The 27354-nt window shown below is 41.4% G+C and overlaps 1 protein-coding gene across 4 annotated transcripts in view; it reads left to right on the top strand.

Moving 5' to 3' along the window:
• The window catches only part of ADGRL4 (adhesion G protein-coupled receptor L4), an 81387-nt gene that overhangs the window by 27869 nt on the left and 26164 nt on the right, over positions 1-27354 (top strand). For 2 of the 4 annotated variants that reach the window (XR_014565398.1, XM_083743363.1), the window contains exons 3-10: positions 10427-10579; positions 16376-16531; positions 18158-18228; positions 19025-19204; positions 19313-19496; positions 21409-21525; positions 22664-22857; positions 26566-26742. Coding sequence is in view for 2 of the 4 variants with exons in the window: in XM_083743363.1 (XP_083599489.1) it covers positions 10427-10579; positions 16376-16531; positions 18158-18228; positions 19025-19204; positions 19313-19496; positions 21409-21525; positions 22664-22857; positions 26566-26742 (1232 nt within the window). In the remaining 2 variants the exon portion in view is untranslated. Of the gene's footprint in view, positions 1-10426; positions 10580-16375; positions 16532-18154; positions 18229-19024; positions 19205-19312; positions 19497-21408; positions 21526-22663; positions 22858-26565; positions 26743-27354 lie in introns of all 4 variants that reach the window. The other 2 variants (XR_014565399.1, XM_083743362.1) reach the window with 1 other exon arrangement.

Below are 27354 nucleotides of genomic sequence, written 5' to 3'. Positions count from 1 at the left end.
TATTTTTCCTATTAAATCTGGAAAAATATGTCCTATGAAACAATTAAATTGTGCTTTCTTTGTAGCCTTTTATGTGCCTTTCTTTGCTGCGTTCTCTGGGGCTCTCCGAGTCCTTTTTATTGGTAACTGCAGAGCAGGAACAGCTGTGTGTAATATGTAGCAGTGTAAATGGGATTTCTATAGGGATCATATAGAAAAGTCTCCCTGAAACAGTTTTCTAGAGAATTAATCAAGTAACATAAGCATGCCTCTTATGCACAGGCAGGCAAATGATTAAGAGAATTTACTGTATTTCTAGATGTGTGAAAATTTCACATGTAGATATTGTGATAGTACCAGGTTCTAATATCATGTTGGGAGCCTGCATGAGTAAAGGGGGCTTCTCACTTCAGACCTTCACCCTTAGACTTTGGAGGCCTCAAAAATGTGTACGGTTTACATGCTGCAGGGGGGCAGGGATTGGCAATGTGCCCGTGATTCTCATACAGTTAGAGGGTTCAGTGTGTGGAGGGGATGCAGGCCCTTTCCTGCTGGCCCCACCTCCAATTACACATACGGTGTCACATGTGATATGCACATATTGACTAAAGACCTCTATCTGCAGAGAGAGAGGCTTCCTTACTTATAATAAGCTGAATGCACATAAGCCCTCCATATAAGGCTCCCCAATAATGGAAGGGTCTCAGCTGGATGTCTAAACCCAATTTGCTAAACACAAGCCCCCTTAAGTTCTCCCCCACCCCTCAAAAAAAATATTACTTAAGAAAAATGAATGAAAGATAAAGAGTATAAAGAAATGCCCCCCTTAAGTTATTATATTTTCTAATTATATATTCATTGTATTAAATACCACTGGATAAGCTTATCAGCTATTTTAAATGTCAGCCGCATTAACGTTTGTATTCATCCAATGATTTGTTTCTTTGTTTCTGTGACTGGTTAGGGCTGAGAACAATGTTGATTTCATGATTATTGTGGCTTCCTGAGTTGGGAACATTTGGTAGGGGGACATCTCAAATGTGACATCCCATTGTGAGGTCTTGCTCAACATGTTGTTTTTTTTTCTGGGGGAGAGCAGTCACTTCTTGTAGCGTACAGAAAATGCTTCTGCTTTATACTGAATCCATGAAATGGATTCTGTAATTGAAACATACTTCAAATTACTCTTAGACGTATGACTGAAATGAATGAGGAGTTGTTAGCAAAGGCACTCTGCACTCTGAGAGACTTAGGCAAACTTTGGAGCTTGATCCTTGATTCGTCAACAGTTGGTCACGGGAAGATGAACTTGTGAACTGACTCCACAGGAAAAGAATTGGGCTTGCTATGTGAAACTGTTATCGTTGATGTTCAAGATCTTGACTAGCTCATTCACACTTGCAAGTCATTACCTGTGCATATCACACACCCCTCAGCCACTGCAGAGGCTCAAGGGTTCCCGCCAAACTTGCCGATTCAAATGCGCAATGCCTCAGGGGGTGTGGCTTGGTGAGTGGACCTGAGGGAGGCAGGCTTCATTCAGGTCCATTTGCCAACAATAAAGCCTACCCTGCCCTCCTCATCCAGTCGGCCGGGAACATCACCCACCCTTTCCCCAACCTTCATTTAAGTTGTTTGCTGCTTTAACCATGCCCAATTCCTATGCCAAGGCTTCCTACATCTGAAATCAATAAAGTTTTGGCCATTTTAAACCCCAGTCAGTTGCCTTGTCCAGTTATTTCACCCCCTTTAGTGGTTGGGTGTGCTGGGTGGGGGACTCTGTGGCTGGGCACGCAATTTCAGTTTTCAGATCCCAACCAGTAACCCATTCCCCAAAACCCCATTTCAAAATTGTAAATTGACAAAAGAAATAGCATGATTGGGATAAGTATTTCTCAGGAGGGAAACAATTTGGTTAGCCACAAAGAACAATTCAGCCTTGCTTAGGAAGTCTCATCAGAAGAAAATCTTTCATTTGTAATCTTTCATTTGTACAACATAAAAAGAGGAAAACACATTAAAGCTCAACTCAGCTGCAAGTAAAGTATTCAGTCGGACAGATATCAAGGAAAACTCAAAAATAAAGAAGACGAGGAGCTAGATTAATCAAGTTAGATAATGAGAAATTATGGGCATGAATCCATGAGACAGGAGGGAACTGGGCAAATTATGTATCAGCATGTATCTTCTTTCCAATCAAAACTGGAAATGTCTTTATAGGAGCAGCTGGCAGAGAGCATAGGTGCTGCTTCCTTGGACGGTGTGGGGAGAGGCAGTGGCAATGTCAGTGCTGCGCAAATGCATGGGCTGACGCAATATAAATGTGTGTCCACCAGTGCACCTATGCAGCCTCCACCTTATAGCCTCCATGCCCAGTACCCACACCAGAAGTAAATCAGCAGTAATGTTGCCATCAAAAAGGGAGCTGTGGTTGATTTTAACTTTAGTTTGTTAAAACAAGTTCCTAAACCATGCTTTGAAATTGGATTGCTCAAGTAAAGCATAGTTCAGACTAACCACTGTGATTTTGTGTGTAGTTAAGCTCATAACAGTCTGATTTTTCCTCTCCAGGTATTTGATGTGTTAAAGGATCCTTTTCAAATATAAAAGGATTTGGGCAATAAGGAATTTATTCCCAAGTGAATTTTCAATACAATGTTCCCATGCTTCACGATTTGAGTAAACATGTCCATGTTCATGTGAATATTCATGTCCTGATACAAATGATTACTCTGGTCTTCTACTTTTTTAAAGAGTTAACCTCACTCTTATCCATATAGATTTAAAACTTTTATCCAAGGCACCACCTGAAAGAAAGGTGAGGATTAATCAGGGCATTGCGGCCGTGAACTTGTTTTGTCTTCTGTATAACTGGAGACTCAGCAGAGCAGCACAAGGGGTAATATATGTCAGACTGCCCACTGTGCTGAGACCTCTACACAAGCTGAGCACAGCAGGGTGAATGTCGCTGGGATTTGTTTTACAGGAAGCCTTCATTTCCTTGCTTTGGAGGGGTTAAGTGAGCCACTTCAACCACTGCTTCCCTTTGGGGGCTACAGTACGTAAAGGCAGCTCCAGTTTTCCCCAGAGGCTATGCCAGCAGAGAGCCGCTGTCAGAGGAGAACAGCAGGATGCAATGAATCAATGTATTCCCCAGCTGCCTTGGCTCTGCTTACTTCCGAGGCAGGGCTGTCCAGTTTCATGCTGTGATGGGCCCTCAGTGGCCTCCAGCCTGAAGCTGTCAAATTCGCCCCCGACAGGTTTTGGCCACAGGGGACCTGGTGTCCAGGTTTATTCTGGACGGAATCAGGCTGAATTTCATCCTTTTGCCTGAACCGTCTCTCTTGTGGTAGTGGAGGAAAACTGACGATAGAAACTTTGGACAGAGTCTATCAAGAACTACTCCAGTAGAACCTCCATTTAAGTGAATGTGGGCATTCAGTAAAATGAGTGTAATGTTTATTACCTGTTGTGTGGCAAGTCCCCTCCCCCAAGTGAAATGAAGACACCGGACACATTATTTAAGGTTAATGGGCATTAAAAGGCCACAACTTTATTGATTACAGGAATTGAAAGGTATTGGCCTTAGGCATTGGTTCCTATCGACTACCCGGCATGGAGACCGGGAAGGGTTGTCCACAAGCCGTGGGAGTCCTGTTGGAGTACGCCAACTAGGATCCCATGGGTGTCACCGCTCGGGGGCGTACCGGGGGCCCTCACCTCCCTAGGTTTCGGACAAGGCAACGCCCCCTTCATTTGCATAACAATTACCCCTGCCAATGCCTAACCGCCACTCAAGCGAACCACTCAGAATAACAGTCGAGACAGACTGTTTTAATGAAAAACGACTTCCATGAAAATATTTCCTCATATCTCAGCCAGGTTAGATCATGTTTTACTATACATCTTAAAACTTACTGTGTAAGTAAGTACATACAAAGTACCCGCTCTGTGTAGAATACTGACCATGAGTGCATTCATTTTCAATTATCATTAAGGGTATAAAGCCAACAATTTGTTTTAAACAATTTGGGCTAGAATACAAGAAATAGGTTTACAACACTATGCAAATTAATCTATTTTTAGATTCATGTCGCTAGGATTTCTTAGCATATTTGTGTAGCTGTAAGTCCCACTATGTTAACTTGGACTCATTTTTAGTAAGTAGCCACAGAATCAGTGTACTACTAACAACATAAACAACATAAACAACAACAACGCTGCCTTTATCAGTGGCAAGATTTGTCCCACCCATGTGGGGAGCTCACGGAATGGCACTCATATGTGGGGGAAAGCCAGTAGAGTCTGGCAGGGCAGCATTGCTTACCTGGCTTCCCAACACCAACGAAATCAATGGGATTTACTCATTACTCAATATCTACTCAGAAGTGAGTGTATATTTATAGAATTGCACTGTAAATGTTATTCTCTTTCCAAAATGTTGGAGGCGGGGTTTGACTTGAGGATTGCTCTGCAACATTTGGAACTGCAAAACCTAATGCTTAACTATGGTTTGTAGCCAATGCTACACGAGTAGAGTTCTGCTTGCATAACATGACTTCCCCTTATCCTCTTTATGCATGCCCCCAAACTCTGCTCTGGAAGATTTCCCAAATCTATGAAACAGGTGTTGAATATACCTATGTAAGGAGCTGCAGGAGAGAGGAGAGGAATGCAAAGTTCCACTGAGCAATGCTATATAGTTGCAATCACCACGTTAGTCCAGAGTGCACAGATAACTTTGGGCCATATTGGAATTCACAAATATTGAATTTTTCAAACATCTCTAGGGTATGCATAACTCATCTTATGATCATTTAACCCTTTGGATCAAACCATCAGATTATTGCACCGTTTAAACACTTGCCCTTGACATTTTGGCTTTTGTTTAACCACTCATGGCCACTCAATCAATTTTATTGGCTTCCACACACATTTAGAAGAATAATTCTTATAAATCTATACATATGTCGCCCTTAAGGGCAACCTGTGCACTGTCAACCCTCAGTCATATTCTCTGAAGAGCATCTAACCATGATGAAACCAGTGGACTTGACTGCCTTGGCACAGATTTAGGCTTTTAGTCTACTTAATATACAGGTTCAGTGAATGAAAAATAGATATTCAGCGGTATACCATATGATGGCAAACACATTATTTAATAGGGAGTTCTTCAAATGATGAAAAAGCTCTATCCATGATAGGTAGCAAGTGCCCAAACCATTCCTTGATAACTTCTGACATCATGTAGAAAACTGTATTTGTATTAATCCATATGGATGATTCATGATTTCCTGGCATTGAGACATTTAATGGGAACAAGGAAGATGCAAACAATACACCATTGCCATCAAATAAAAATATGATGCTAATAATTTGCTGTACACTGTTAAAATTGTATCTGAATTCCATTAGTCCCATTGACGCATTAAGCCCAATGGCATTTGACTGTAATGACTTTACCATCCCTTTGAATGGAGGGAGCCAATCAATGTGTTCATGCCTTTTCATGTGTCTCAGGCAGAGCATCTGAGCAGCACAGAACTCCTGAAAGAACAAAGATGTAGAACTGATTTGAACATAGCTTTTTTCACTAGCAATTCAATATTTACCGATCATTGCTTGTCCAGTAAAGTTTTCTTCTCCCCCCCCCTATTTAAAATAATAGTAATAACAACAGCATTTCAGTTATATCTGGACCTTTCACAAATTTCCAGTGCATTCCCCAAACGTTGTTTTGCAATGCTTGAGAGGTATCTTTGCCGGTGGTTATTTGGTTGTGCATAATTAACCCAGGTAGCAATGCAACCACAGAATGAATGCCTGATTGCTTTCAAGAATATCTGCTCTGGCCAAGATGAGAAAAACAAACTTGTTTACAAAGGTTCCAAAATTCCCGATCTATAAACCCTGCAGTTTGCTGCTTCCCTCAAACCATGCAGCATTCAATAGCATTGTAAATTATGATAAAAAAAAAATTGAAGAATAAATTTAAGCCCTTGGGTCCCAAAATTGATTTGTGTTATGCGTTTCAAGACTTTGATTTATTAAGAAGCATGTTGTTGATTAATATGTTTTGAATATATTGTAAGAAGTGAAGAGGACTATTTTAGGATAGATATTCACTGTCCTTATATAATTTTTTCATCCTTTAAAAAAATTTTAATTTGGCTTAGAAAGGTCAGATTTGCTTATGCCAATAACAACAATGGTTATAAGGGTAATGTTAAAAAAATATATTCTCGTGCATCCCATTCACAGAATGACTTCTGCTTGCACAATGGAACATTTCCTCTCTGTCCTCTCATGCACCGCAAATTTTCTCTAGATTGGAGGAAAAGCCAGAGTATATTTAGAGGGGAAAGTAGAGGAAGAGGCAGTTCCATTGCACAAGCAGAAATTCTTGTTCAAATGGGATTACATCAGTGGCTACAACCCACTCCTCTTGACTTTAGTACAAGCATGGCTGGTGGATGCTAAACCTAGGGACAGTGCCTAGGAAGTCACATGAGTGGTACCCAGGAGGTCACATGGGCAGTGCATGAGAGCTTCCCATTCTCCTCCTTTGAAAAAGAAACAATGCACACTTGAACAGTATAGTTGTATAAGTACTTAGTACCTAAAGTGTTTTGCCTTACTTAAGAAGGCGTCCCTGCTGTCACAGCTATTTCTAGGCCAGGGAAACTTGCTTGTGGCCTCTACATCTTCTGTTTCTCACCCTATCCTTCTTCTTGTTTGTAAACAAGAGACACTTAAGAAGCACAAGAGTACAATTGTTTGCCACCTAACTAACTGAAAAGTGTCATACCTTGATTCCATAGAGGTTTAATCCTATGTACACATACCATATGTGACAATACGTTTTTCTTTTGCATAGTGTACATCTGGCAGAAAAATAAATGATTTCATTAAAGAATAATTTTTTAGGGTTAGGATTAGCATTTTGTCCCAGTCTTCAGCCTTAGATAATTCCCAGAGTTGCTTACAATAACCAGTAATATCCAAATAAGAGTAGGCAAAGCCTAGTCTATTCTCCTACCTGTGGGATGGCCCTCCAGATGAGAGGGGAAAGGTCTACCAGCTCCTTCTGAACATCACTAGCTACTAGTTGTTGCTATGTCAATTCAATCAATGCTTTAGACATGCAAATATGACAGTCATTATTTGGCAAGCAATTTTTCCTAATGTAATGCAACTGTGTATGATAATTTCACTAATTTATGCCATTATTATTATTATTATTATTATTATTATTATTATTATTATTGCACACTTTTACCAATTTACTCATTTTTGTACGCATTATTGGTTAGACAGCTGCCTCACAAAATTTGGATAAGTGTGGATTTCAAGGATACCTACATTTAGGGTTATATATTATTTCAGGAAGTGCAAATAGCAAAGGTATATATCAAAATGTAAACCAAACTAAAAATTTCCACGCACACCATTTTTATAGACCTACTTATTTCCTGTGAAAATAAATGGGTATTTGGAGACTGGGGGGAAGGTGGGTGAATTCTAATATTTTGAGGAGGGGGCAGATAGCTTACTATGATGGACAAAGCAGCAAAGGACTACATTTTGCTCAACCTAAAATTGCTGCCATTTCAAGGGGTGGTAGAGTTGAAATAAATGGCAGCTTGACAATATTTGTTATTAACACCAGAATAGTTTAGTAGAAATGATACTGCATTATAGTATATAGAAAACGGGCATAATAATACTAATCCACCTTACAGGTTCAATATATATGAAGCACTTTGAGCACTATACAAATGCGAAGTATTATTGCTGCCTACATCCTTTGGTTTTGAATGTGAGTGTAAATTAAACTAAAAGGAAGAGATCATGATAAAGCATAGTTTTAAGGGGGGAACTGCTTTAACTTTTTCCAGGCACTTGATTACAAAAATCCTTTTCTACCCTATTTATACAGGGCCTGAGGCTGACACTGAAATAAATCAAGAGTAATATTGCTGGCGCAACTTCATTGGCTTCCTAGTATTAAATAAGAAGGCGCCTCTTAGAGCATGTCCATTTAAGTTCGTCATTCCTGCAGATGGTCATTGAGTGCAACTTAATTCCACAGGAATTTAGTCAGTCAGGTCCAGTGACTAAACACAAGCCAGCCTTGTAAGGAAACAATAAAAGGAGCTTGTTTCCTTTTAGAAAATGGAGGGAAATAGCAGCACTGGTCTAAAACGAATTTGTGAACAGGAGTGTGACCACTGTATATGAGTCTCCAGTAAAATCTTTACAAGCATCTAGTTGAGGGAGTAATGCCAACACCATGATAAAGTTAATTAGCCAAAACTGTAAAAGTTTTTAATAGTGAACACCATACGAGACAATTTATACCACTTGGGAGTTTTCCTTGCACCCCTTGAGGGTTGTAATAAAAGCATGTTTTCTACACTGTGCCACTTATATCTGAAGTTGAAGGTGGGGGAAAAGCATGTTGCAACTTTTATACTTGAATCTTAGCAGAGGAGAGGGTTTGGAGGAGGTGGATACAATAATAAGCAGAGGGTTGAAAGAAGCCATGTATTCTTGAAATGAAATAAAGGCTCACATTTTGCAGTGTTCTTGCTCATTCACTTAAGAATTGAAGCCCCTCGTTTTCTTAAACAAAATGTCAATTGTCCTTCACATAAAGAACGATTAAGATTCTATCTTCTACTGTTTGATAAACCTCTCACATTCAGTGAGTGACTGAATGCTTCTCCCTTCAGTCAGCACAGTGCCAGGAATGGTTCCTTGCTTGAATAGGCTGACAGAAACTGTCTGTAACACGACAGTAAATGGGGAAAACCTGGCATGCATGTTCTGTAGGCACTTCAATGCTTCTGTATATGCAAGCAGCCTTGAATAAGCAAGCTGCTATGAATGTTGTTGATTAATTGTCCCTTGGTCAACACTTTAAGTTTCTGGACTAATATTCAAAGGTGTGCTTCCCCCCTGCCAAAAAAAAACCTTATGGTACCCCAAAACTCCTACCATGTCCTTTGATTGCAATCTGAGGTACACAAAGGAAGGCAAGCAAGGTCAATGAGCATATCAGCATATTGCTGAAATATACAAACTATTTAGTGAGGGGACTAAGGGTGTGTAACTCATCTGGAGCAGCCTGTTGGGAAATGCGTACACTAAATAGCTAAACATGCACCAATAAGGTCCAGCCACGAATTGCTAGAAACTTATATATGTTCCTACCAGAAACTATATACTTTCATTCACTGTCCTCTTGCTATCTCACCATGTTGTTGTTTAGTCGTCTTAGTCGACTCTCTGTGACCCCATGAACCAGAACATACCTTGGAAATTCTCACTTTCTTCTCAAAGCTTCTCCTTTTATATGTCCATGGAGTTTTCTTGGCAAAATACTGGAGTGGTTTGCCAGTTCCTTCTCCAGGTGGATCACATTTAGTCTAAACCCTCAGCTATGACCTGTCTGTCTTGGGTGGCCCTGCACACCATAGCTCATAGCTTCTTGGAGTTATTTAAGCCCCTTCGCCACGACAAGGCAGTAATCCATTAAGGGGTATCTCACCATACTCAACTAGAAAATACCTCCTTTCTGTACCTTGCATAGCCCTGCTCTTTGCACACGTTCATCATCTCTATTTGTTTCCAGATTTTGAATTTATAAATTTCCTGATAATTCAATTATTCTGAGTCTTCCATCAAAAGAAATGTGAACTACATTATTTTCATAAAACCTGTTATAAAAACCAATGAATCATTTACAAAAAAACACACACACACAAAACCAATGAGTAATGGCAAGCAAATGAAGGTTGAGTCCCATACGCGTGTCAGTGAGACTAAGTTCCACTAAACACAACAGGGCTTACTTCTTTGGAGACGTGTAGGACTGTGATGCAAAGATCTGAATATGGAAGAGGGGGGGTGATATATATCAACATAATGTGGGTTCAGATTATCTAGCTTAGTATTTAGAGACCTCTGCAAATGTGAAAGTCTCAATTCTATTTTATTTTTAAAAGAAGGTGGTGGACTCCTGTTCCTTGGAGGTTTTTAAGCAGAGGTTGGATGGCCATGTATGAGCTAGTTGTGATTCCTGCATTGCATTGGGTTGCAGGAAGTTGGACTAGATGACCCTCAGGATCCCTTCCAACTACACAATTCTATGAAAGCTGGACACTGTGTGGGTTCTCCGTTCTCACTGATGGCTATAGAGCATTTACAATTTACAAGTAATGAGTATTTGCCATAAACCCACAAACAAATCAATGTTTATCGAAGGATTCTAGTCTGGATAAATATTGAATCTGTTGTTTGGAAATGGATTCATCCTTTCTTCAAGCATTTCCATCAGTAGAAGGCAGAGTCCTTTCCACGATATAATTTCCTGGAATTCTGCAGAAGAGGAGAGAGATTTGAATAGAGAGCTTGGGAATGATTTGCTTTTGTTTCTTTGCAGATGACAATGAATGTACAAATGTCACACAACTTTGTGGAGAAAATGCCAACTGCACAAATACAGTAGGAAGTTACTACTGCATGTGCGTACCTGGATTCCGGTCGAGTAATCGTAATACCACCTTTGTGACCAATGATGGGACTTCTTGTGTAGGTAAGATACCAGGAGATATGCTTCTCTTGCTGCGTGTTTTCTCTGGTTTGATATACACCACCAAAAATTGTATGGAACTGTAGAGCTTGAGTCTCTTGTTGCCAGTCATGAAACTTCTACTTAAATATTCCACTCTATTTTCATTCAGCTTCTGAATCATAAACTTGTAAATCCTGATATCCTCCCATAAACATGATTCAGTTAGCCTCAGCAAAACCTTTCTCAGTCATCCCACAAAGAACATAGGACATTTCAAGCATAATAGTTCCACAAATAGTTTTTTTTCTGCCTTATCCTTTTTTGTCTACCATCCACTTGACTGGATAAGTAATAAGAAGGATTTCAACCTCACATTTCCTACCATGAATTGGGGAAAGGGGAGGCTCACCCCATGGCTGATGTTCTGAGGAAGTTAAATGGAGGTTTCATAGTCACCCATCATTGACATATCCTGTCCTGCTAGAATTGGAGCTCTAGAAAAGAGAAGGAAAAAGTGGGGTTCGGGTATCTGATAACATTGCCCCATACCCAGGATTCACACGTAGCAGCGGGTGTAGCAGCAGGGCCCATTCCTGAAAGATAAGCCTTTGGAAATGGTCCTCCCAGTCCAAGCTTCTCAGAAGAACTGTGTTCACCAAGTTAACTTCATACATCTTCATATTCACCTACTGTGTCTTCTCACTAGCTGAAGGATCCAGGAGCCCAGGAGAAGTGCATTGAAACAGGAATATGGGGAGCTACCTTATATCAAGTCAAACAATTGGTCCATGCATATCAGGATTGTCTACACTGACTGGGTGTGGCTCTCTAGAGCTTGGGGTGAGGTTCTCTCCCAGCCTTTCCTTTGGAGGCTGAGGACTGTACCTGGAACCTACAGTAGTGCATGCAAGGCAGGTGCTTAACACTGAGCTATGGCTATGGTGTTTCAAAGGACTCCCCGCTCACTGCTATATCAGGAACAGCTCTGTGCTCTTATTCATTACAGACATGGATATCTGCTACCTTAAATTATAGTAAATGGAAAAGCTTGCCATGAACCCCATTTGTCTATTCAATATCCTATCAAGCTCCAACCACAGTTAACAAATAAAATAAACATAATATACTGTAGTCTATCCCTCTACAATATGTTACGTACTCTTTGGAATTTACATATCTGAAACAGAATATATTTAGGATATATATTGAATAAAAATCTACTAGAAAAAGTTATTCTTTAACCTTTTTATAGACCCAATGGATTCCTCTTTTCTGGAAGAACTATATATATTGTGTTGTTTTTTTCTTCTTCTGGCATTTTTTCTCATGATGCTGGGCTGCCCCTCTGGGACTAGGGAAAACATCAATAAATCCACATTCTCTTGGCAAGTATATTATGCCAGTGTTGATTGCAGCTTATTTGAGATACATCTCTCACACTTCCTTGTACTGGTTAATTAATTCTTCTCATTGTACACCCAATATAAGATAAATGCCTATGGAGGTGACTGTTTAACTTTTTTTTTAAGATTGCTTCATACTTCTATGAAACTCTTTTTTATTAACACTGTTGACCCCAATGCCATAAGTATTTTGTTCTTGATTTTGAGAATGTGAGACCCTGTTGTCCATAAATGGGATTCATGGCTTGATAGGAGATCACACAGAGAAAGTGGTCATTATTATTATTATTAGTTGTTGTTGTTGTTATTGCATGGACAGGTGGAGACCCCCCCCCCAACCCCAGGCGACACCCGAGTGAAATAATGACTCATGTGCTATGGGATTGAAATTGGCCACAACTTTATTAAAAGATTCAGATGTAGGAAGACCTTGGCTTAGGCATTGGGCGTTTATCCCTCCCAGTGCCCGGCCGGGGATCTGGGGAACATCAGGGTTATCCTAGTGTGGGGATTGGGCTGGCTCTGGAAAACGTATGTTTAAGCAGAAAGTCCGCCCCCCATTTCGCTGCAACACAGGGGAGAGCACTGACAACCTATTGGTGTATGGCCAATGACTCCCCTCAAAACAACCCCTTTAACAGAGAACCCTGGGATCACCCCCGTAGAGGGGGCATGGGTCACCGCTTCACGCCCCCCCCCCTTTAGGGAAGATAGACTATAGGATTCCGCCCAAGTCCTGAAACCAAAGTTGTGAAGTTTTGCTACAGGGAAGGCTACAGGGAAATTCCTTCCCGGTCCTTTAACAGCAACCAATGATGTAGCAGCGCTCGCACACCTGTGAAGAAGAGGTTAACCTGCAAAAGAAGGCATAACTGAGGGAGGGCAGGGTGGGAGAAGCTCTGAAGTCAATTGAGGACTCCCAGGTAAGTTCCACCCTCTATTGTGTGGCTAGGGCAGACCAGTTCCCCTGGCAACGCCTCCCCAGCTGTCTGAGGTTAGGTGGGAACTTCCAGGTATTCAGCTTGGGGGGGCGGGCGAAGCCAGGCAGTATTTCCAGGGGTCACGTAGGATCAGGAGGGGCTGTGTGCGACCACACAAAAAGCACCCCCCATTTGACGTGAGGAGCGGTTGTTGCTGTTGTTGTTGGCCAAAATTCCCAGGGCAGTTCAAAACATGAAATACAAAATGAGAATACAAAATAAATAATAAAACAAACAAAAACAACCCAATAATTCCCCTTCCCACAAACACATTTAACAAAAATATATCTCTGGACTCAACAACAAAAATAGCAGTTTTGAGAAGTAAAGGTAAAAGGTAAAGGACCCCTGGACGGTCAAGTCCAGTCAAAGGCGACTATGGGGTTGTGGTGCCCATCTCGCTTTTGAGAAGTAGCAGAATATCAGTGGCAGACAAAATGGACACTGGCAGCACAGTCCTATGTATCGTTAATTCCATTGTGTTCAATGGGGATTACTCTGTTTAAGGTTGCCGTTTCAGAACCTACATTGATCTTGTAATCTTTGACCATCAGCCATGGCAGCACTTAATTGGTTAAGGGTGTGGAAATGTGAACATGCTTGCTTAAAACCCATCTTCTCCACTTCCACCCTGCAAAAGATGATCAGAGCTGTCAGTGGTAGCCACCGGGTTGAGAGAGAAGAGATTATTGTGCAACCTGGCAACTTTCTATTTCACCTTAAATGGTACTGGACTGACCGCAATATTCCTGGACTGCCACAGTAGCTTTATTTCATCACCGCCCAAATTATCAGCTGCTGCTGCTGCTCCTCATCCTCTTCTCGGCTATCACTTTCTGGTTGCTTGTCAGACAGAGCAACCAGGTAGTGGTATCTACTGCCCTTCCTTTTCTCCCCTATATAGTATGGGCTAGAGTGAGGAGCAGATAAACAAGCAGGGGAATGGGGAAGACAAAGAGTAGATCCAGGAGGTTCATGACAGTGGTCCCCCTGCTGGATGATGGGCATTTTGGCAGATGGCCAGCATGCTTGGGCATCCTTGAAGCTCACCTTCGATTGCTAAAGACAATCCGATGTATTTTCTCTTCGGCCTCAACTGGCCAGTCCTTCTGTAAGCAGTTCTTGAACTACACCTTGAGTTTATTAAAATTACGAATTATATGTTGGGGTGGGGAAGGAACTTATAATAAATGATTTATGGTGGTGATTAACTTCTTCCTTTTGTGCTTATAATTTTGAACTACGCTGAATTATGTATAACTATCTTTGCACAGTGTTTATCGCATTTGGGGAGAAAGTGCTGTTAGTATTAATTTATGCATTAATTTTTAATACTCTATTTATAAGTGCACTTCTAAACCTGATCGATATGCAGTATATTATTTTGTCACTCAGCTTAAAAGGCATTGTGGGCTGTTCCAAGTTTGTCTGTCCCTTGGTAGAAAGCCATTTATTTGTATTTAGGAATCCAGCTCCCTTTTTTTTTTTTTTTTTTTTTGCAGCTGACATGAAGAGAAAAACCCTTGTAATAATAAAATGATCTCCGACTGATCTATTCAACCATTATGAAAAGGGATGTTTTGCCACTGTTTCCTTGTACTTGACACTTGCATTTTTTGACAAGTGAATCTATGTTGTAGCAGTGTGTTCTGCATTATCCTGCTTATCAAACTAGTCTTGTTTACAGTTTCCTACTATGCAGAGGTTACTTGGAGCCTATTCTTTTATCATGTCGAGAGAGGAAAGGGTGATGCGGCCTGTTGGGAAATTTCAACAATGGTATTTCATGCAGCATGATAAATGGAATGACATTGAGCTTTATATTGTGCCCCCTATCCTGGGATAGGTAAAGAGTGCTGGCTGAAGATCAGGATTTCAAGTGAGGGCAAGGCTGGGATTGAAGGGCTTTGAATCCTTCTCACGCCGCCCTGCCAGCCCTGAGCCACTTTGCGAGGCAGGGATCATTCAGTGTTTCCTGTGCACCAGCATACCACGCTACACCACTGCAATAAATAAAACATACAAAAGTACCGGGCCCCCCCCCCCCCGAACATCAGCATAGTGCATTTCTGTCACAAAGGGAAACCACAGCTAGTTCTCGCACAATCAAGATTAGGGGCCAAGATTTCATGTCAGGTACAGGTAGGTCCAGGGCCGGATTTAGGTTTGATGAGGCCCTAAGCTCCTGAAGGTAATGGGGCTGTTTTTATGTCCTGCTGTCCTTTGTCAACAACAAATTGTTGCTGTTTTTTGTGTTGAATATATGCTATATGGTAATTTATGAACCTAATAGGTATCTAAAGCCATTTGCACATAACAAATATGTATTGTATCAAAGTAATTGTTTGACTGAAATACAATTAAGAAGTATATTAATAGTGAAATAATGATTAAGCTCTAACTTAAAATGATTTTTTATTCATAACAACGTTAATACAGTCATACCTCATGTTACGTTTGCTACAGGTTGAGCATTTTCAGGTCCTGCGGTGACCCGGAAGTACCAGAAAGGAATACTTCCGGGTTTCACCGCTCGTGCATGCGCACAAAATGACATCACTCGCATGTGCAGAAGCAGCGAATCGCAACCCGAGTGTGCGCAGACGCGGTTTGCGTTCTTTTCAGGTTGCGAACGGGCCTCCGGAACAGATCTCGTTCGCAACCAGAGGTATCACTGTAATGCAAACACATTGGCATTTGGCAATAACAAAAGTTCATTTAGAAACACAGTTTACAAAGACTTATAATCTAGTCTCTAGAAACTTGCTATAACATGAAATAATAATAAGATGTAAATATATGATCAAACTACTAATAATTATAAATAGCAGAATGTAGGCATGAGCAGACCAGTGATATCTTAGGGAGCAGGCTAGCAGAAGGGGCCCATTTCTTACATCATAGGGGCCTACACAACACGAAACACTGTTGCTGTATATAGGTTTTATTTTGTTTTATCTTATATTTTGGAATTGTACATCCAGGTTTTTTTCCCTTTCATTTTTGGGGGGGACCCCAAGAGAGTGGGGCCCTAAGCTATAAGGGAGCCCTAAGCTTGTTTAGCTTATATGTACCGTATACAATATATATGTATATGTATAGCTTATATGTATACATTATATATGTAGGTCTACTTTTCAGTCTCACTTGAGCCACACTGCTATTTCCATTTTTTGAGATTTAGCCCTGCTCTCATTCCCTTGACTTTTATCCTACATGGCACTATAATTGCCTAATTGCCACACGTGTTTCTGTTCCATTTGATCAATAGCTTAGCTTTCTGCTGCTGCTGCTGCTTTTTTTTTAAAAAAAAGATGTAAATGTGAAATTTCAATATGTGATTGCTTGCAGCACATCAGGCTACTACGACCAAAGCGGCAAGGTGTTAGTATGTAAAACCTTTTTTAAAATTCAATTTCTCACAATATTTGCAGATATAGATGAGTGCGCTGAACCAGTAGCTGCTGCCTGTGGAGATCATGCGAAATGTGAAAATGTGTATGGAGGATATAACTGCTCCTGTAAGGAAGGTTATCAACCATCCACAGGAAAATTACAGTTTAAGCCAAATGATGGCACTTCCTGCCAAGGTAAATGATATTATAGAGCTTTATGTGTTATTATAAAACTATATCTTCTGAGAGGCCCACTGGTAACTCTTTATCTTCAGTTAGATTAATCAGCTGGATATAAAAAAGTGGCAAGATGTGAATACCTGCATTATTATTATGATTTTTAAAAGAGGAAGAAAAGACTGATAGGTGTGTTTGCTGAAAAATAGAAGTAGCCTGTCGTATATTATAAAATACAGAACTGATTTTCTTCTATTACTTACCAACCAAAATCCATTAACCGTTAAGGGTTCAAATACACTATATGACTGTAGCTTTGCTTTTATCAATAGAGCCTTAGAGATATTCCAAAGTTGTGTTACACTTCAGTAAAGATTGGGCAAAACATGTAAACAGAAATGCTAACTTGGTACGATGAAATCACCTTTGCTTAATCTAGATTCATGCAGGTGTCTTTTTGGTTCAGATTGAATTTTTTGTCCAAGTCGGTTTAAATACAAGTGGCTTTTAAAATAAAAATTTAAAAATGCATTGACAAGTATCAATGAGTATGTGGCTGTCACACATTTAACTGCACCTGCCATAACATGCAGTATTGCTTACCTCATGCTGTGGCATCACCATGATATACCATGTTTTCCTCACCCTCACTCCACAAAATTGGCTGCCACTGATTGGGGCAGAGAAATGCAGAATGTTGTGATGTCACAGCATGGATAGCATGGAGCTGCAGTGCTGTTACCTCATAGGGTAGCCACACTTGTCGGTTTTGACCATTCAACATCTATCCCTAAAAGGTTCAAGACACCATACAATCAAATTTACAACACCACAAAAGAGAAAGAATAAAGCCAGGCATGTCACTGATTTTTTAAAGAAGCTTAATAATTAATCAGATGAGTTCCCATCAAAGGTAAAGGGACCCCTGACCATTAGGTCCCGTCGTGGCTGACTCTTGGGTTGCGGCGCTCATCTCGCTTTATTGGCCAAGGGAGCTGGTGTACAGCTTCAGGGTCATGTGGCCAGAACAGTGCACAGAAACGCCGTTAACCTTCCCGCCAGAGCAGTACCTATTTATCTACTTGCACTTTTGACGTGCTTTCGAACTGCTAGGTTGGCAGGAGCCCATCTATTATTATAGCTACATAAATCTTAACTTTCATAAAACATTCCTGAATATATAAGAGCATTCTTAAAAATAAAAACAAAAAGTTTGTAAAAGTCACAGCAGTAGCAGCAGCTTAGAAAGGGCATTCTGCCCTGTGTGTGAGAGGAGGAGAAATGCACCTTCTGAGAAGGTAGCTGCTATCCATGGCTTTGTAAATGCTTTTAAAATAGGAATGGGTGATATTCGTCTATTTTGAGTCCAATTCAATTTTGGATACATGCTGAGTGTATGTAGTTTGGTACATATCTCTCCCCAAAGAGATTACCCTATGTTCAATCCTGCATCTCACAGTTAGCTATGAATGAATATATGTTGAGCCATTCACAATGCTGCATGCAAATCCAACCCAATTTAACAAAAAAAAAGTATCTCTGGCTTTTAAAACATACCGAATGGGGAAGTCTGGAGCTTTAGTTATCAGCCAGACTGAAATGACTGTATGCCAAGACCTTAATATCCCCTTTTAATATCAGCAGCAATCCCAGCGCCAAAGTGTGAACTGAACTATGACTGCATAGCTGAAAATATTAACAGAACCTTAGCCAAAGTAAGTAAGACTCACATATTTATCTATTGTCAAATCTTATTTTTACTTTCCCTCTGTCCTGAAATGATACTGATAATATTTCTGGTACTAGAATCTTAAGAAGATGGCAGCTGCAATGGCATACGTTACTTGGGCTGCGGAGCTGCCTGACAGTTGCAGTGCCATTATGGCTGCTTATTGCAGCATATCAGACCAGCACCAGTCCACCTATGGTGCCACAACTGCCTCGGGCGGCAGGATCCACGGGGCAGTTGCCACCATTGTTCCTGATGTAGATCTTCACTTACCCCTTCTTTTCTGGTGGAGAGAGGCACCATTTTGTCATTTGTCTCAGGTGCCAAAATGTCTTGGACCAGCACTGCATCTGGCACAGCCTGTGTTAGACACACCTGCTTGTGCACTGGGTTTTCCAGATTTATTTTTACAGCTACCCTATATGGTACAGTCTATATGGAAAGATGGGTACCTACACAAGGCTACCCAGTGAGCCAGGTCTGGGGAACCTGTGTGCTTCCAGATATTATTCAACTACAGCTCTCATCATTCCTTGGCCATGCTGGCTGGGTCTGCTAGGAGCTAGAATCCAGTGACAACGGGAGGATCACAGATTTAATACCCCTGCAGTGAGCCATGAATAGACTGAGCCTTGAGCCTTCCAAGTCGACATCCAATATTCTATTCACTCTCTCATGTCGGCTCATCTTGTTAACTAATGTTGATAAATGAATATGAATGTATATGAATTTGACTGTAAATGTTAGGAATGTCATGCCTAATGATTTCAACTTTCTTTCAGATTAGAAAAATAAAAGAACCCCTGGCTGTATTACAAGAAATCAATCAAAACACTGTAGGGCAAATTTCACCTGTGGATGTGATTTCCTACATAGAAGCATTATCTGTATCTTCTCCCTTGCTAGCCATCGTGAATAACACGATTTCTGACAATGAAATGCTCTATAATCTAACTCTTAATGTAAGTGAATCGAGCCGTGCAGCAGATTTGATCTATTTTTGCAGGGTGGGGAGCACTTATAAGATATAGTACGTAAGCTAAAGTACTTTTTTATTATTAATCTAACAGGAATTCATTAATACTGTGAACAATTTCGTTCAGAAGGATAAAATTGCAGCGTGGGAAGCTATCCCGGAAGTTAACAGAAGAAGAAGCCTCACTAAACTGATGCATGCTGCAGAAGAAACCACGGCACTCATGTCACAGAGCTTTCAAAAGACAACAGAAGTGGAGGTTAATGCCAGTGATTTAGGTATGCAAAATGAGCAAATGATTTGAAAACTGTTCCCGTTTTCCTTCCATGACAGACTGTTGATATTGAAAGCAATGTTGTGCGAATGCCTTGCAGAGGCTGTTGTTGTAGAGTCTCAATTAAGACATCTGTCTTCACACTACCCTTCTGCCCAGCTCTCTCTGTGTTTGGAAATCTAAAGGGTCTCTTCACTGTGCCTTCTGCATGTGTCTTCCAGGAGCTGCATCATGGCATCACAGGAACTCATATGAGATAGGTCAGCATCAGACACAAAACTGAGACAGAGAGTTTGCAGTTGGCCATGGCTAGTTAGTGAGTAGTAACCACAGCTGTGCCATGCCATCGCAGAACTCAGTCTATTAGAATACAAATTAAGGTTAAGGACCCCTGGGCGGTTAAACCCAGTCAAATTTGACTATGAGGTGTGGCGCTCATCTCCGCTTTCAGGCTGAGGGAGCCAGTGTTTGTCCACAGACAGCTCTCCAGGTCATGTGGCAAGCATGGCTAAACAGCTTCTGGTGCAATGGGACACCGTGAAGCCTATTTATCTACCCATGCTGGTATGCTTTCGAACTGTTAGGTTGATGGGAGCTGGAATAGAGCAACGGGAGCTCACCCCATTGTGTGGATTCGAACTGCCGAACATGTGATCAGCAAGCCCAAGATGCTCAGTGGTTTAGACTACAGCGCCACCTTCGTCCCATTAGCATACATCACCCAGCTCTTCACCATAAAACTGCAACACTTCATCATAGAAGTGCATAAGCTGGAGGCTGCCCCAACAAGAATTACTTTTTAGGCTCTGAAAGGGCTGCACACTTTTCCCCAGGTGTGTGAGGGTTTCAAAAGGCCACCACCCCATCCTAGCTGCCATCCCTGGGCGGTCAGAGTTCATGTTGCCAGCTGGCTACCTGGGAATTTCTCTGGTTGGCCGGTCTGCTGGGCATGATTGCCCACCCAAACCTGAAGTTTAAATGGGTCAGTCCAATCAGAGACTCTTATGGTTGGCCAGGCATTGTCTGCTTTCATGCCTGGCCGGCCAGTGATGCATATCAGTCAGCTGTGCGGGACAACCTTGGTAAGAGGACTTATTTCTAATGCTCTCAAAAACATTTGCTGATATTTGGTTTGCTGGAAACTTCATATCACAAGTGTGTGTGTGCTTTCTGTGCTATAAGTAACAGACAGTCCAGCTAAGTAATTCCACCCCATTAGTCAAATGCTTGTTTTGTTTTGCTTTTAACTGTCTGATTGACCTTTCTGCTGCCTTATGGGTGACTGAAGCACTACATTGATCAGAGCAAAGCAACAAAAAGGACTCTATGCCCTCTAATGTCATTTTCTTTGTCCAGGGTGGTTCATATTAGGTTGCTTTCTTTGGTTTCAGCAACAGACATCATTAAAGTGCAGTGCAGCTGTACTCTGTGTAGCTGTATCTTTGTGTAGTAATAATAAAATATTCATTTCTCCCTCCAAATATTATAAAATAAAAACTGTTCAATGGTACTATGCTTTTAAAGATGGCAATTGATATTCCATTTCAGAAATGCATTCTTAATAAAAAGGTTGTTCCTTTGAAAGTAGTTTCCATTATTCTTTAGGAAATGCATTGAACGCAAAGCAAATTAGGGGCTGCATTTTTCCAAGGAAAGGTACAAAAATGGAAATAAAAGATTTGTGCCTACTAGAACTAACGAACTCCTGATCAAATATGAACCACACAATGGTGCGTGTATGTGTGTGTGTGTGCATGCGTCTTCGCTCTTAAATTACCTGGCTGGACTTTGTGCTGACATCTGTAATAAATGTTCAGCTGAGTGTAAACCTAATTGCAGAAGTGTGAGGTTTAGTAGGCTGGGATGTAATTGTGATTTCCAAAGGAGTTTTCCCCCTTTCTTCTTTTCTTTTGCAGCTTTCAAAGTTCTTGCCTTTGATATACAGCACATGGAGCACATTCACCAGCATGTGCAGTTGGGAGGAGAGATTATAAAGGTCTCTGCAAAGAAAAAGGAAGCAACTACTTCTAAAGGTTAGGGAGAGAAATGTGACTTGAGGAATAAGGCTATAGAAGTGAAGTTCAATGGGGTTTTCCAGAAGCCTCCTCCTTTGCAAAATTCAGGAAAGTAAATCCTTCAGGAGTGTTTAGGATAGCCAATCCCAATGATGCAATTTCAATGATTTCTCAAAGGTATTTCACTAGAGATGCAGCCTTGGCAAGGATCAAATACCTGCTCTTGAAAATATTCAAAGCATAATTGCAAAGCAACAACAAAACAAACCTCTGGAATAGATCCAGTTAACTTCCATGAATGGACCTGTACACAGAAGGAGCCAAGGCCCAGCAGATGTTCTCTGCTAGGAAAGTGGGGAGGTGATTTTCACTCATTTCCTCCTTCTCCCACCATCCCCCAAGCCACTTTTTTCCCTAGACTCCAAACCTCTCCCAAACTCTTCAGAACAGATTTTCACTAGCACAGGGTTGGATCCAGAGTTCACATGGGCAGATTTCTTCTCAAAGGCAGAAACATGGTAGCTCAGTCAGTAGAGCATGAGACTCTCAATCTCATGGTTGTGGGTTCAAGCCTTACATTGGGCAAAAAGATTCCTGCATTGAAAAAGGTTGGAATACATATTCCTCATGGTCACTTCCAACTCAACGATTCTATGACATCAGAGGAAAGGAGGGGCAGGTTTTGCTAGTTTCCTCCTCCCTGCAGCTTCCTGTTCCTCCTGAATATCTGCTCTGGAAGTCTGGGGGAGAGAACAGTGTGTGAGGTGGCACTGGGAGCTGCAGGAGCAATGGAGGAAATTGCCAACAGCAAAAACAAAATATTCCTCCTCATTTCAGCAGGAGTCTCTGCTGGACTTCAATGCCTTCTCTGAATCAAAGAAGCCCTTCCAGTCACAAAAGGGAAAGTTTGGACCCATCTGCTTAATTTTGCATCACAAACACTCATTTTTAATACTGGTGGGTTATATTGTCTTGAGAGGCAGACATTCTTCACTGTCTCTTAACCTTTTCAATAACTGTGTTGCAAAAAAAATCCTGTTATGCATATTTCATGCAAAATAATTACAGATATCTATTATTTGTCATTTCCTTATTATCTTCAGGGTTGTTAGGAAACAAGCTACAACCCACTAAGCACAGTTTGTTTGATTGATAGGCACCGTTGCAGTTGTGTTTCTGCGCTACAGCAATATTGGCTCTCTCTTCTCATCATCGCAGAACTTCTCACTGGAGGAAAATTCAGAGCATGGAGAGACAGTAGGGTCATCAGTTATAGCTGTCGCAATTCACTCCACGCCACCTATGCTGTACCCAGTAGAGAAAATAACATTGACTTTAAAACATGCACAGGTAGGTTTTCTTTCTAATGATCGCCTGATTAAAAGTAAGCTTACAATTATGTTGTAACAAGGAGCTACTCTGTTTTCATTTGGTTGTTCACTCACACCTATGTCATTTGCTGATATGTGTATATAATATGATTAGAGGGGAAATTACAATTCTGATTTCCGCTCAGCAAGTGCCAGGGAAGGAGTGTGTTAGCGCTGCAAAGTGTTGATAGGAATTGACAAGACTAATAACTGCATGTTGGTTCTACTACACAATTGTCAATAATTGGTTAGCGTAATCCAAATCTCCTCCTCACCTCTCAACATCCTCCATTTACAAGCTGTGCATCTGTTGCATTTGCCACGTTTGCCTAGAGAGGCAAAAGCAGATGAGCAAAATTTAGCAGGGCACTGAAGTTAATGGTCCTGGTGCTGCATCGCACAAACAGGTGACGTGGTGGGCAATCAGCAGTAGATTGCTGTAATCTGCTGTACGTGGGCTGCCATTAAAGGCTATTTGGAAACTTCAGCTGGTACAGCATGTGGCAGTGTGAATGCCTGAGGGGGACAAAGAATCAGATCACATCCCATCTACTGTATTGTGTACCAGTCACACTGGCTGCCTATTGTTTGCGGGTCCTAGTTAAAGTGTTGTTTATGACCCTAGATGGTTTGTAATCAGGTTTTCCAAAGGGCTACCTACATCAATATGAGAATGGGATATTGGGATAGCTTGGATGGTAGAGCATGAGACTCTTAATCTTAGGGTTGTGGGTTTGAGCCCCAAGTTGGGCAAGAGATTCTTTTACTGCAGGGGTGAACCAAGTGGCCCTCACGATCCCTTCCAACTCTACAATTCTATGCTTGAGCTTGAAGATCAGCTTCTAGGGCTCTGCTCTCTAGCCTGATGATCAGAAGTTGCTAGATTCAAAAGATGTGGCCTTTCAGAAGCAGCCTCACATCTGTGGAATATCCTCCCCCAGGAGGTATTTATAGTCCCACCACCGGAAATTTCTAAAAATAATAATCTTAAAATCTTTTATTTCAGTCTGCTTTTCATTAGCTGCTGTGCTAAGCCTGGATAGAGCCTGGTACTGATAACGCCAAGGGTGCAACTTCAATACCTGCATGGCAGATTGTCCTTCCAAATCTGCAATTCAATTATTATTATTATTATTATTATTATTATTATTATTATTAACTAATCTTATTATTTATGTCCTGCCCATCCAGCTGGGTTTCCCTAGCCACTCTATCTTGAAGTTACTTATCATTTTCAGGAGCATAATTTTCTGAGTTTCTTTTTCTATATTGCTATTTTTATTGTGCTTGTAGTTCATTAACTATCTTGTATCTCTTCTTGGTAGGGCATTGGACCTGAAAGATGACTCAAAAGTCTTTTAATCGGGGGGCGGGGGCAGAAAAAGAACAGTTTCGCTGAAAATTTAGAGAAATTCATATAATTACTTTATTTCCTTCTGTGCTAAAAGACATGATATAACATAGTGTATGATAGACAAAAGTTGATAGGAAGTAGAATGGCATTAAATCCTGTGATTAAATCCTGACTCAGCCATAAGTCCCACTCAGTATTCTTGGCGAAGTAACGATGTATTGACCTTGTCTACTACCTCCCAGGGCTTTTGTGAAGAAGTCATCATGATTTTTTTGGGGGGGAGGCAGTCAAGATCCAAATATAATAAATAAATAAAAAGTAGAAATGGGTATGATTCAGTATGCACCTTTAGCAGGTAAGCCGAGGAAAGGTTTTTGGTTTTGATGCTGTTTTGCAGGAGGATAAGGGCAATAATATGGACGATGAAAGTCCAGACTAGGCAAGCAGTATAATAGCACTTTAAACAGTCATGACTTACCCTGAAGAATCCTAGGAATCATAGAATAATAGAACGGTAGAATAGGAAAAGGGACTCTGAGGATCATTTAGTCCAACTCCCTGGAATGCAGGAATACGTCGCTGTCGCATACGGGAATCAAACCTGCAACCTTGTCGCTTTCAGCACCATGCTCTAACCAATTGAGCTATCCAGGCTGACCTTAGTATAGTTGGTTAAAGTTGCTGAGAGTTCTAAGGCCCCTCAAAGAGCTACAATTCCCAAAGTGGTTTAACAATCAATCCCTCTTCCCAGCAGCTCTGGGAATTGTTGTTCTGCGAGGTAATTAACAGCCTTCTGCCAACTCTCCACTCCCTTAATGAACTACAGCCATGATTGTTAAAGTGGCATGATGCTGATTTGAATGTATGGTGCAGATGGGGCCTAAAACAAGAAATATGGGACATTATTATTATTATTAAGAGTTATTGACCGCCCTTCATCACAAGATCTCAGGGCAGTTCACAGGATAAAAATATTAGGTAAAAACACAAGTCAACCACTTCCACTTCTGAGTGGGGGCGGGTTGCGGTCTTGCCGTCAGGCCCACCCCCACCTCAGCGTTGGGGTGGGACTGTGTCCCATGTTAAGCTGAGGGGGCCCGGCTATGCCAGGCAGTGAGTGGCCAATCGGGCAACTTGAGACTAAGCATTAAAAAGGACTTTGAGGACTTGTCAATAACCTTCGACAAAATGGCTATTTTATGGTCACAACTCATGGAGAGACACATTTGGCGTGACAGTCGCTGCCCAGCTGCCACTAACAAGGCCAGGAAACTCTTGGATCATGCTGTAACATGGAAGGTGTTGGCACTGGGTGGCCATGTGATTTGCCACCCAGGAATTGCCTACAGCAATGAGGCCCTCTATTGGGCAGATGGCGTTCATCTTTCCAATGGTGGAAAAGACGTCTGGTTGGCTGATATTATCAAAGGAATAGGAGTTTGGTTGCAGGTGTGAGGGAACTGGCAGCAAGCTTTGGGCTCATGTGGCGGTTAGGCATTAGAATAGCGATGTGGGGGGGAGGAGACGTGCGGCCATCACCTGCCCCTTCATGCTCAAGGGTATTCCGTTAAAGGAATCCAGGGGCGTGGATCTCATCCAAAGGGGCTATGGCCACGCCATGACCCCATTGGGAACCCAGGGGATGCTCGAGTCGATCCACATTGGCGGGCTCCCCCCCACTGGTGGTTTACCCTTACAGACTTCCTGCAAGGCAGGCAGGAAGTCAGATATAGTCTGTTGGTGCCAATGCCTAAGCCAATATGTCTCACATTCTGTAACCAATAAAGTTGTGGCCTAAATTTTGCCCATTAACATTAACTTAAAATTCTGTGTCCTAGTGTCTTTATTCTCCTGGGGGTGGGTTCGGGGCTTTGACACACAAGTAGTTAAAATGAAAACAACAAAACAATGACCTCTCCTCCCACAAACCCATTTCAAAGACTAGAAGGTTAGGTGGTGCAAAACGTCCAAGGCCTGTAGTACAGTCAAATACACTCTCTGTAAAAAGAGAAGAATTAGCAAGTCCTGGTCAAAATAAGGCCACTAGAAATGGACAGGAGCAAACATATTCTTGAAAAGAAGGAGAAAGCAGGTGTAGTTTTCCTTCCTCTCTTTAGTCTACCTTGTTTTACCTATCTTGTTTCATCTTTCTGTTTTGATTTTCTTTGTTTTTATTCCTGTGTTTCTCCTGGACCTGAATTATGAACAGTTCAGATTCTGGGTTTTGTGGAATAAAGGCATTGTGATGAATTGCCTCTGCTAATGTAGCAGATACTTCTTATTGAGTGGCTTTGTGCCTCTTGCCATCCATTAAACATTTTCCTTCTGTTCCAGACGGTAGACAAAAAAGATGTTAAGTGTGCATTTTGGAATTATTCAGAGGACACAATGGAAGGAAACTGGTCTACAGAAGGATGTGAACGAGCACATTTCAATAGCACCCATACCACATGCAGATGCAATCATCTTACCCCTTTTGCTGTTTTGATGTCCTCAAACAACTCTGAAGTTGTAAGTGCAGTTTTTAAATATAGTGTTTATTAATTTCGTTAGATAGTTTGTGTGTAGAACCAACTGGTCTCTGCAGTTAAATTGTTACTTCCTTCCTCGCTTGGTCTATCACTTTATTCTCACCGAGCAAATACACAATGGGATAATTCTTTAGCAGCAGTAGATATTTTCATGGTTAGGATGTCCCTGAACTTCACACTGTGAATATTCCATTATAACAATGTAAAGGTAAAGGTAAAGGGACCCCTGACCATTAGGTCCAGACGTGGATGACTCTGGGGTTGCGGCACTCATCTTGCTTTATTGGCCGAGGGAGTCAGCATACAGCTTCCAGGTCATGTGGCCAGCATGACTAAGCTGCTTCTGGTGAACCAGAGCAGCGCACAGAAACGCCGTTTACCTTCCTGCCGGAGCGGTACCTATTTATCTACTTGCACTTTGTGCTTTCGAACTGCTAGGTTGGCAGGAGCAGGGACCGAGCAACAGGAGCTCAGCCCGTTGTGGGGATTCAAACTACCGACCTTCTGATTGGCAAGCCCTAGGCTCTGTGGTTTAACCCACAGTGCCACCCACATCCCTATAATAATGTAATGCACATGCTATCTCTTAAAT

This window comes from Podarcis gaigeae (genome assembly GCF_964106915.1).
Source record: "Podarcis gaigeae genome assembly, chromosome: 6".
NCBI lineage: Eukaryota > Metazoa > Chordata > Lepidosauria > Squamata > Lacertidae > Podarcis > Podarcis gaigeae.
This window is presented reverse-complemented; position numbering and strand designations above follow the sequence as displayed.